The 11,874-nt window shown below is 37.1% G+C and overlaps 1 protein-coding gene across 2 annotated transcripts; it reads right to left on the bottom strand.

Annotated features, from left to right (window-relative positions):
- Window positions 1–441: 441 nt before the first annotated feature.
- Window positions 442–5,422, bottom strand: LOC137715440 (uncharacterized). Of its 2 annotated transcripts, XM_068454774.1 has the most exons (9): window positions 5,303–5,422; window positions 4,570–4,873; window positions 4,049–4,174; window positions 3,888–3,927; window positions 3,720–3,802; window positions 2,745–2,822; window positions 2,567–2,620; window positions 2,200–2,334; window positions 442–2,068 (listed from the first exon to the last, which is right to left on the bottom strand). In XM_068454774.1, exons 2-9 carry the CDS (start codon window positions 4,870–4,872, stop codon window positions 719–721), a joined length of 2,169 nt encoding a protein of 722 aa, XP_068310875.1. In that variant the 5' UTR covers window position 4,873; window positions 5,303–5,422; the 3' UTR covers window positions 442–718. The 2 variants fall into 2 exon arrangements, with proteins under 2 accessions (XP_068310875.1, XP_068310876.1); XM_068454775.1 differs by lacking the exon at window positions 5,303–5,422 and having other exon boundaries at window positions 4,049–4,224; window positions 4,570–4,702.
- Window positions 5,423–11,874: the final 6,452 nt, after the last annotated feature.

The following is an 11,874-nucleotide window of genomic DNA, read 5'->3' as shown; positions in this document are numbered from 1 at the left end:
TTGTTTTCCACGTATAATGACCGAGTCAAACCGTATTAGATAATGTCTTAGCAAGCGCGTGAGTTTTATACAAATAACAATATTCTTGCCTTGCTTTTAGTTTTGGCCGGTATTTTACTTTTTGGAAAGGGTTTCACCCTAATATTAATAAATATTAATTGTTTGTTTTTGTTATTTTGTTTTTCTGCTCCCGCGTTATTAGCAGCTGTAGACCAGTGAATTAGCTCGCCGGAGCGTTCGGTTCGCTTGGTCCTTTTTAACTGATTTGTAATAAAAATGTGGTACTCTTTCGTACTCTTTTAACGAAAGGGAAACAAATCGATTGATAAAAAGGTAACGAAATGTGTTTCCATGAAGAAGTTTTGTCCCGTCAGAAATCAGACAACAGCAACATGTTAATATGAACCATGGGTCCCACTTCGGTGGTAGGGTTAGATATGCTTCGTAACTTTTGTGGCTTTGAGATCAACCCTTCGCTAATGACAAAGATGAATCACGGAATATTTCAGAGGGGCCCCACCCTCGCAACAAGAAGATAACGCAGCATGAATATAACTAAATAAACGATCATACGCATGTCGCCCCCTCGCACGACGAAATAAAACTAAAGACTACAAGAACTCCAAATTCTTGTTTTGTCAGCTGTTTCACTAAATCCGAAATTGTAACTCCAACCAAGGCAATCAAACCGCGTTAGTGGTAGATCAATCCCTTGCTTTCACATCTTTCCTGGATTACCTCCCTGCTGTTGATTCGCAGAAGTGGGTGAGAATGGATCATACAGTTGTTGCCCTCCTCCAGGACCAGACGCCGACTTGCCAGAGGTAAATGCAAGGTTGCTGCTGAACTGTTGATTTGGAGCACGTGGGATCTCAGGTCGAGTTGCGTGAGCAGGATAGTTTTGCTGAATTTGAATATAATTTCCTGGCCTTGGAGGCAGAGGACCTGGCAAATTGGGCATCTGGTGGGGTGGATTGAAGTTACTCGGTCTCATTGGTGGGTGTGGCGTCCGAGGTAGAACGGTACTGGATTCTAGAAATGTTGCGAGTCTGGGAGGAACTGAGATGGCAGTTGAATTTCTGGCATAGGGAGCAGCAGAAATATGAGCTGATGGATGCTGACCCATGTGGTCACTGAGTTGTGGTCTCGATAACACCTGACTGCCTGGCTGAGGAAACTGGAAAGACGGTGCTTGAGGTGCTGGAGATGGCAACATTGGTCTGGCAAGAGAAGCGTTGTGTGCTGAAAAGTGACTGCTTGGCTGGGGAACTGTTTGGAAGGATGGATTCTGTGGTCGATGAGGCTGAAAAGTGAAATCGCCAGGGCTTTGAGCCGTCATCATTGGTGGTTTTAGGGGAGCGAAATTTGGAACACTTCCAGAAACAGAACTTGGAATTCTTGCTTGCAGAGATGTGGATAGCGATGTAGAAGGAAGTCCCGCTTGAGGCCGTGGAAAAGAAATAAAACTTGGTGCTGCAATAGGATGGTTTAGAGAAGACACCATATTCGCCATTGATATATTTGAAGGTGGTGGCATGGATGCAACACCTGGTTGTGGAGCTGGTGGACTGCTTGACCATCCAGTAGAGCTCCCAGCAGGCAGTGGTCGGTTTCCTATGAATGTGAGTGGAGCTGAAACATTAGTTTGAACTGATGCAGGCTGGGGAGCCACATATGCATGCGGCAAAAATTGTGTTGTTGGTGGATTTTGTCTAGGGGAAACAAGAGATGGCGGAAGACCCAATGATGAAGGTAGGTATGCAGGGTTGAAAGGTGAAGTTGAAAGATGGGAAGGACTATTGAGAACTGGTCTCGAAGAATTCAGTGGAGTGAAGCCAGGCATATTCATGGGAGCAGAAGATGGGCCCCTTGGGAAAAATGGACCAGGGTACTGAAACTGCCCATCCAGTGGAGTTTGTGCAAGTCCTGGCAGTGGTTGTACCATTCCCTGATTTACCACAGTAGTCGGAACCATATTAGAGGTTGTAGTGTCCTGGACTTGACTAGGAACATGAGCATTATCAGCAGAAACTGAAGCACCTGTACTGCTAACCGCTGCCAGATTTCCCTATATGGAAGTAATTAAAAGAACAATGCTAAGAAAACAACTGTAGAAATCATAATAAATAGCAAGAAAGAGAAATTTTAAGAAACTGTTGGATGTAAGGCTTTCTGTTTAAAAATAAAAAAGAAACTCACTGATACAGAGGTGACTAACAGTTCAATTACAGCAACCGCTGCATCTACTTTCTCAAATGTGTCAGCTGATATATGAACATATAAGTTTTCATATTCACCATGGATTTCACTCCCATCAGATGGTTTTATTTCAGCCTGCAAATAAGTTAAAGAATAAAAGGGGGGAAGGTCAATACTACATGAGCATTATGCACATCTCGAAGCAACCATTCCACAATAGATTTTTTTATTTTTTATTTTTTTTAGCATAATATAATATGCTTAAGAAAAGATGAACATCAGTAAAATTGATGATGAGGAGTCAGGACTCTCAAATTTATCTTGATATTGATTCCTTACTGTTCTATATTATTTATTGAAATATTACCTTCTGTCCTGTCCCTGCTTTGGTACCATAGACTTGAATCTTGGCTCCGGTTTCCTTATTTGCATTGACCGATTAAAAAATATAGAGAAAACACACACGACGCGAAGATCATCAGAACATGCACTTGGTAATCACAAGTGTTTGGCATAATCGTCATAAGCACACACAAAACTCTTACCTTTTCTAATTGTTTCTGGTTATCACTTCCAGGACCATATATTAGGCCAACAAAATTGTATTTAGGATATTCTTTCACCTGAAAAGCATTTAAAAACATCTAAGCATCAGAATTCAAATACTGGCCGACTCAGCAAACCATGAAATTGGATAATATATGCTCCCGTCTTTAGGTCCGACCCTCCACCCCTGGCCAGGAAACCTTATAAAAGTAATGGTAAACAAACATAGCAACCCATTGCATTCTATACTCAGTAATAAATTAATTGTATCCACGGTCCGTTCATCTCTGTGTGAAATAATGACATGTCAACTCATACTAGAAGTCCTAAAAAGGCAGTTCAATGCACGTGGATTCCCACAATGCAAGTTCAGGGAGGTAAAATATGGGCAACAATAGCCGTCTTTCTAGATGGACTGCTTTTGGAACACGAGCTCTCTACAACCTAGCCACTTGGTGAAAGTTCTTAAAACAACCAAATAAATCTTATTTATGTGAACTTATGTTCAATATTATCAGGATTCAAACCAACACCAGTATCGCAAACAACCAACCTAAAAACGCAGTGCTAAAAATGCTTAAACAAGTAAATCTAAACTATTCCACCAGATTAATACAGATTGTACCCATAATTTGCAAAGCTTTAACCAGTTATTTCAAATACATGTAGTACTCTATGGCCCATTCTTCACCACCCCTCAACCCCAAATTACGGCCAACCTGTTCAGATTTCAGGTCCATACTTATCATTGTAGAAGTGTACAATAAGACTGCCACCTATGAGTCTAGGTTGAAATTCCACATACATGTTCTTCTTGGGTAAGTTTTATTTTAAATCAATACAACTAAGTTTGACAAAACATTTTCACGCCATGATAAAATAACTTATATTATCTCAGTCGTTTGGACACATCTTAAAAAACAGTTAATTAGAAAAGAGTTCCAGAGGATTGCGGGACGAGAAGATAAACTTACAGGAATAGGGACTGTAGCCTCTTTCAACAAAGGTTTATACTCAGGTGGGGTTTTGTAGCTTGGATTTAACTTTAATATCTCACCTGAATATCATCAAGAAAACAATAACCATCCAATCTATAATATAACATACAGGAAGGTATAATCTAAGAAAGCTGTCAAACGCACCTATGGCTTCCCGCTTCTCAAGTTCCAATTGGTTGACGTCCTACATTGACGAATATTATTATCAGTGCTTAAGAATAGAAACATCATTCAACATAGAAACGAAAGTAATTGAGAATAAATGAAAAAAAAATAAAATAAAAGAACATGAAATGGAATTTTACGTTTGTGTCAATTTGATGCTTAGAGGATTTGTGGTGCGGATCTTGAGGTGCTGATAGTAAGTCCTCATCATTCTCATCCTCTAACATTCCAGATTTCAGCTGTTGTGTAATTTGATCCACCCGAGTCTGCTCAAAATTTGTACCATCAAACAGGCAGTAATATCACTTAGTGGCACCTGGAATGGGAGGTTTCCATGTGAACCATTCACACAGAAGGCACAACCAGCATTTTAATACCCAATGTAAAAGGGAAACAATGAACTTCCACTAGATGGAAATATTATATTTATTCCTCCCCCAAGTGGGGCGACCAATGCCTCCAAACCATAAATTTGAAATTTTAACTATATGGGGATGGGAACACACAATTAGTGAGGTTTGACATTGCGCAAACATAAAAACAGGTAAAGTGGGAAAAAGATGCATAAACCAAGAACAATTTTTGATCTTAGAACTACCAAATAACATAGTATCAAAGGAAAGATGACCAGAAAAGGACTTGCAAACAATCCAAACAATACCTGATAAGCTAAAGCTCTTCCCTTTTTGACAGAAGCATCCTGGGTGAGATCAGGGCCCCATTTAGTTTTCCTCTGAATCTGTTTCTTACTTTCTCCACTAACTGCATCACCGGCTCCTAGGTTTTTACTTCCGCGAAAGACAGGCACAAGTGAACCCGACAGCTTGTTTTTTGGTATAACAAATCCAGCCTTGGCAGCAAACATGGAGACCTTTTGAGTACTAGCTGATGATGCAGGTGTCATCGTTGTACCAGACATCTCAGCAATGCGAGGTTCGACTGCAGATGCAACCTTTGCAGTCATCCTGTTCTCCAATTCAATGGGCACGTAAATGCCCAGAAAACGTAAGAGACCAACCAAAGCTGATAACTTTTAATCTGAAGATTTTCACTTCAACTGACCAAACACTTATAAATTTCAGTATTTCACTAAACAGACAAGACAACCACGAAATTAGGTAGACAAGATACAATTTCAATTAGGGTTTAATTTCCCAAAGCCTTTGATTTCAATGGAACTGCAAATTGCTAACCTTAATTCAAAGAACTCGTTGAACTCTAAAGAAATTAAAAACACAAAACTGACTATTTAATAAACCCCACCAATTCCAATTTCTCTTCTTTTCTATTATTTTCCTCAGGTTTCTCAGCAGCCAGACAAAATTTTCTCGGAAAATACAACCTACCTGCCTAAAACTATAGGAAATACAGAAAGAGAGAGAGAGAGAGAATACCAGTGTGAGTGTTAAGGAGAGAGATGACCGGAACGCTGCGTTTTGGGAGTGTAGACTCGCAAGTCGCAACCCAATTGCTATGCTCTTTTGATAATTGTAAAGTCTCGAGAGGAATGAAAAGCGCGCAGAAACTCTTCCATGGAGTTTTTACAGTTTACAGTTATACTCTTGACCAACACGAGAGTGAATCGAGACGAGGGCCCGTCGGGTTATTTGGGTGGGCTCGACATGGTCCGGGCCTCAGTCCAATCCAACTTTTAAATATGTTGAAAATTCTGAATTTCCGAACTCATGCTCACTATTTTTTTTTTGGGAGACTTTGAATACGGTTTTTAGTTATAAATATTTTTTTTATTAAAACTTTGTTGGTTTTTAATTTTTGATCAAGGTCCCTAAAATTAATGTGATAATTTATTTCTATGTATGTTACTATATTTTTTAAATAAAAAATTAGAAATTTTAGTTGTTTATATAAATGAGATTTTAAATAAAAAAAAACCTAGTGGGATTAAAAATATTAAAATATAAATATACTATTGTGTGTGTATATATAAACATGGGTACATTCATCAAAATTAACCAAAAAAATTAATTGTATCAAAACATGGGTACATTCTTCAAAATCACAAAAATAAAAATAAAAGAAAAAGAAAAAGATATTAGGCTTAATAACATTAGTAAATTTCTTTGATTATGTCACATCCTGGCCTGGGCCCCCACCACAATCCGGGCCTGCTCCACCACCGTAGCACGATATTGTCAGCTTTGGGCCCTAACTATGCCCTCATGGTTTTGTTTCTGGAAACTCAAACGAGAACTTCCCGATGGGTCACCCATCTTGGGAATGCTCTTGCGTGCTACTCGCTTAACTTCGGAGTTCCCATGGAACCCGAAGCTAGTGAGCTCTCAAAAGGCTTCGTGCTAGGTAGGGATGAGAATATACATATAAGGATCACTCCTCTGGCGATGTGGGATGTCGCAGATTAACCTTGACATGGATACATTTTAAAATCAAAGAAAAAATAATGTACCCATATAAGTTTAAAAATGGATTAGAAAAAAATTGAATAGATTTTATATAAAAAGTTGTACATTTTACATATAACAAATTGGTATATTTAAGAACGAGTATATTTTAAGATTAAAAAGCTTTACGTGAATGGGTACATATAATTAGAATGGGTACATTTAGCAAAATACAAAGTACAAATAAAAAAATATATGGGTACAAACACAAATAAACTTTAAAAAATATGAGCACAAAAAGAAATTGATATATGGGTACAAATTAAAACTGAAAAGAAAATTGGTACAAATTAAAAATGGGTACAAACTAAAACTAAAAATATATGATATAAAATTTAGTCATAAATATAAATATACTAATTGTAACATTTTTTAATATTAAATGAATATATTTAGAAATAAAAAAAAATATTTTATTATTGAAATAATTAATGATGTTATTAATACCCAAGGACCTTGATAAAAATTTGAAAATGAATAGGATTTTAATCAATGAAGTAGCAAAAAGAAGGATAAGAACCTAATTTCTCTTTTTTTCTTTCTTTCTTTTATTATCATGAGATGTACACTTCATTTTTCACATCACATCATACATTAACATAATATAAAAATGTTATCTCTCGAATATTTTCCTTTTTGTTGCTAATTGTATAGCATAACTGTACGCAAGAGTATATATTTTACTTATTTTCCTGATCTAGGGGACATAAAGTTTATCCCTTATACGGCAATGAAAAGAAAATACAGGAAAAGATAGAAAGAGCCAAAAGCAAAGCAAGATTTTACACTGAAGAGTCATTTCAAGTTATAAATTTTATCAATCCCGCTAGTCAACTCCATAGTAAGGATGACAGTATGAAGCTCTGCATAGAAAATTTATCACAAATTCTAGGATTAAACCACCAAAAAAATAACCGGCGATCTCAGAAAACCCCACTACATGTCGCAAGACCCGGTTTACCTAGTTTACCTTTAGTAGGCATCAGTATTCACATTGAAAGAACAAAGAGAAGGATGCCAAATAACTTTAACCATAAAAAGAACTTTACAGGACTTAGCCGGGATCTCAGAAGAGACTAAAAGTTATTTATCCTAAAAAATATAAACATGACTAGGAGTGAAAACTCCAACCTGCCTAATCCATGTTAAAGTATAACGATAACAACATGAAAAAAAGGAGGTTACTTTCAAAATTCACTTTTATTAAACAAGGTAATGTTGACATGAACGGGAGATTCATATTTTCTAGCCAATTTTACATTTCCACTTTGCCTTCAAAGGTAATTTTGCTACTGCGTGCTATAAGGAAAAAGGCAGTCTTATCTCTATCTAAGCTTATTTTCATAATGTTTCAAATGCTTCCGATAAGATCACTAATGATTTAGACATGGAATTTATGTTGATCTTTCCTTTTGGTGATTAGGTTGGAAAATTGTCACTGAAAATGGGAATTGATGGATTTAAAAAGTTAGAGAAAAAAAGAAAAGAAGAGAGGTTCATGCATTGACCACATGTCTTGGAGGCATGCTTTTAGAGAATTCAATATCTTATCTGATGCTACCATCAATCTTGGTTACAAAGTGACTGATGTTGGTAAACTTGAGTTCTGTTAAAAAACTGAGATTACCTTTATAAGTCGTTTAGACTTGACGAAGGTGTTGGAGATATATTTTTAAATTTAGACAGCAAATGTTGTCCGTCCGTCCGTGTGGAATGTTTATGCTCATGCTAAGGAGCAGGATAAGAGTTGTGTTAAAAAAACGCTATATGGTGTTTTATGATTTAGTGGAACTTCCCACTATGACTAAGAAGGGGCCCCACTCTTATCATGCTCCCTGTATCATAGTGCTGGTAACTACGTAAGCCTAGCTCTGCCCCAGTTGTATAAAATCTACCAATTCTCTCTGATGGGCTTAACAACTTATTCCAACTCTCTCCCTCTCCCTCGATCCCAAGCTGTGTAGTGTAGGGTTCTTAGCAACAAGTATGAAGTACTATATCGCTTGTGCTTATCAGTACCTTCAGGCATTTTTGCAGCAACTACTCAACAAGGTACTCAGCGCGTTGGATAATGATCTTGACCTAGAAACAATAGTACCGGCTGATCAACCACCACCACCACTGCTGCTGCCTGTCACCGCCGCCAGCTCTAGGACTTGGAAGCACAACTTAGACTGGGCAAAGATTATCGTGGCGTATTGTTTGTCGACAGCCATTGGAATGGCTCTCATTGATCCTATCCAACTTCACTCCAACCAGCTCCCTCTAACCTTTTGCTTTCTCGGTCTCGCAATCCTACTTGCCTTTACTTGTATAATGGTTAGCAAATTTATCCAGTACTCTAACTCTCCACGGATGATAGTTCAACTCTTCCATTATTTCGGTGTCTTCTTTGGAGTCACTGCCTTCTTCATTTCCGTCACAATCCCATTTCCTCTCTGGTTCAAATGTACGGCCTCTCTCATCTATGTGGCCTCAGGCCTTGTAGTACTAATTTGTCACCACTACTATACATAAGGCTGCAAGCGAAGAGAAAACCTCATAAACAAAACGTTCGACAGGGGAAACATAGTTGTAATGTACTAGCTAGATATCTGCATAAAATCAAATCCAGACTCTTTTATGTCAGGAGCCAGCAACATTGTACACTTTTCAATATAGGTATTTTCTACAAACAATGATCGAGTTAACCCTGTATTAGAAAATATCTTAGAAAGTGTATCAATTTTATACAAATAACTTGTATAGAGAAAATTGGTTAATGTGGTTTGGACATGTGAAACGAAGACATACAAATGCTTCGGTTAGAATATGCGATTATGAGATAAAAGCTTAGGGCAAACAGAGTAGAAGAAGACCTAAGAAGACTTGGAAAGAGACTCTAAAAAATGACATTTAGTACTTGTAGCCAATGAAGACTTGGCGTAAAACCAAACATAATGACATTTTAGAATTCATACCAACCGACCTCACTTAGTAGAATAAGAGTTTGTTGTTGTTGTAACATTATTGTCTTGCTTTCATTATATTAATAAACTTTAATTGTTTGTTTTTGTTATTTTGTTTTGTCTATAGCTTTGTGGATCACTTCCTAAGAAAAACCTAGAGTGTTTCAAAAAAAAAAAAAAAAGAAAAACCTAGAGTCGACTGGCATAACCCACTCGCAAGATCAATCAAATCTCTGTATTTTAAATTTACTTTACTCTATGCGGACGACTTTGCCGAGAACCTATTTACTTGACCCTATGTGGACGGCTCTGCCGAGAAATCCTACCTTTTTGAGATAGAGGCATATGCAAGATGTTGATGGTGTTGGTGTTGGGAAATAATCTTTTTATTGAATGATTGGCAAAACATTACAACCTGTATATATACATGTATCTTCAACCAATAAGAAAACACTCTATATAACTAACTACAACAAACTGTCCAATATTTAAGGAATATCTTTTACAATTTCATTTACACTTTTATCCTTAATAACTTCCCTCAAACTAAACCAAGGCTGTCGAAGTGAAGTTTGTCTCTGAAAAAGATGAACCTGGATTTGGACAAAGCTTTAGTATAGACATCAACCACTTGATCTTGTGAACAAACAAAATGACCAGAGATTTCTTGTGCCAAAACTTTTTCACGAATGCAGTGGTAGTTTATTTCAACATGCTTTTCCTAGCATGGAAAATAGGGTTCTTGGCCATAGAGATGACTGAGATTTTATCACAGCACAACTTTGGATTACAAGGTAATTAAAAATCAATGTCAACTAGACGCTTGTAGATCCATGTAATTTCTGCAGCAGTGTTAGCCAAGGACCTCTATTCAGCCTCTATGGAGGATCTTGCCACTTTAGGTTGATTTTTGGCACTCCAACTGATGATAGAGTTGCCTAGAAATACATAGAACCCACCAATGTATTTTCTATCAAGTGTACAACCTGCCCAATTTGCATCTAAGTAGGCATTTATACGGGGAATAGAAGAGCACTTAGAAAACCATAGGCCAAGATCAATGGATCTTTTTAAATACATAAGAATTCTCTTAACTGCTTGAAGATGAGAAAATCTGAGACAATGCATAAACTGACAAACAAAGTTGACAGCAAAAGAAAGATATGGTGACTCTAGTTTGGTCTATGTGAGGTATTGCAGTGCTTCTACAAGTGATCTGTACTCAATGGGATTTTCCAAGAGAGGAGAATAATGATCAAGTTTAGATGTGCTGAAGGGAGCAACACATGGTAGCACCATCCATTTTGACCTTTTGTAACAAATTTAGAATGTACTTAGTTTGAGATATAAAGATACCTTTGAAGACCTTTTAACTTCAATGCCAAGAAAGTAATGTAATGAACCAAGATCCTTGATAGGAAATAGAGCACTCAACTGTTGAATAACCTGCTTGCAAGCTTGAAGAGATAGATCAGTGACAAGAATTTCATTAACATAAACTAGGATGAAAACCAATTAAGGATCTTTCTTGACAAACAAGGAATGATCAGATTGTGAACCACCAAATCCCAGAGAAAGTAATGCACCATTGAGCTTTTCATACCAAGCTCTTGGACCTTATTTGATTCCATACAAGGACTTATGCAACTTACATATAAAATTTGGTTGTGTAGAACCCTCAAATCTAGGAGGTTGTTGCATAAACACTGATTCTGTGAGAGTACCATGCTGAAAAGCATTACTCACATCAAGTTGGTTAAGAAACCAATCATATTAGGTAGCCAAGGTGAGAAGAAGTCTAATTGTTACAGGTTCGGCTACAGGATTGAGTGTTTCAATGTAGTCTAACCCTTTCTGTTGATGGAATCCCTTGGTAACAAGCCGAGATTTGTACATGTCTATTGAACCATCAGGCTTCTTCTTGATTCAAAACACTCACTTGCAACCTACAAGATTATGAGATGGAGATGGAGAGGAAGGAAACAAGGACCAAGTGCCTGAAGATAGGTAGATGATACATAATCAAGACTGGATGAGATGGTATTGGATGTTTAGTAGTAGTTAGGGCTTTAGGTTTGAAAATACCAGATTTGAATATGGTTTTGGATAAAATGGATATTGGTATTGGTATTGGATTGAGGTTGGGGTGTTGGTGAAGAATCAGAAACTTGGAAAGTATTTGGCGTTGTGATGTATTGGATGATGTTTGAGGTTGAGGTTTGTTTGGGATAGGTAAAGTGGGTTGACTGACAGAGGTAAATGTTAGAGTTGATGGGATAAGGGAAGATTGAATTTGTTGAGAAGATGAGGATGTGATTGTTGGTAATGGTTTATGAAAAGGAAAGTTGCACTCATCAAAAACGAGATTTAAATCCTGCTGAAAGTTGGATCCAGTTTTTATACTTTATCATATAAGACAGAGAGATTTTCAAGTATCGTGTATTTAAACAGTATTCTACATATTATTAAATAAGTGAAGGAAATGATACTTTTTTACCTCTCCACTTATTTTGTCATGTAAAATAACCGTTTGAATATTGAGTACTTCAAAAAAAATTCCTTTAATTTTCCATGTCCCATATATGAGCTCTGACTTGG

The sequence above is a fragment of the Pyrus communis genome, chromosome 14 (assembly GCF_963583255.1).
Source record: "Pyrus communis chromosome 14, drPyrComm1.1, whole genome shotgun sequence".
Lineage (NCBI taxonomy): Eukaryota > Viridiplantae > Streptophyta > Magnoliopsida > Rosales > Rosaceae > Pyrus > Pyrus communis.
This window is presented reverse-complemented; position numbering and strand designations above follow the sequence as displayed.

Bases quoted from the DNA above. Each gene is read 5' to 3' on its own strand.
- LOC137715440 (XM_068454774.1), bottom strand. From the start codon at position 4,872: ATGACTGCAAAGGTTGCATCTGCAGTCGAACCTCGCATTGCTGAGATG. The intron at 4,175-4,569 runs GTATTGTTTGGA...AATTTTGAGCAG, and splicing joins GAAGAGCTTTAGCTTATCAG to ACTCGGGTGGATCAAATTAC. The intron at 2,823-3,719 runs GTAAGTTTATCT...AATGCTTTTCAG, and splicing joins AGGCTACAGTCCCTATTCCT to GTGAAAGAATATCCTAAATA.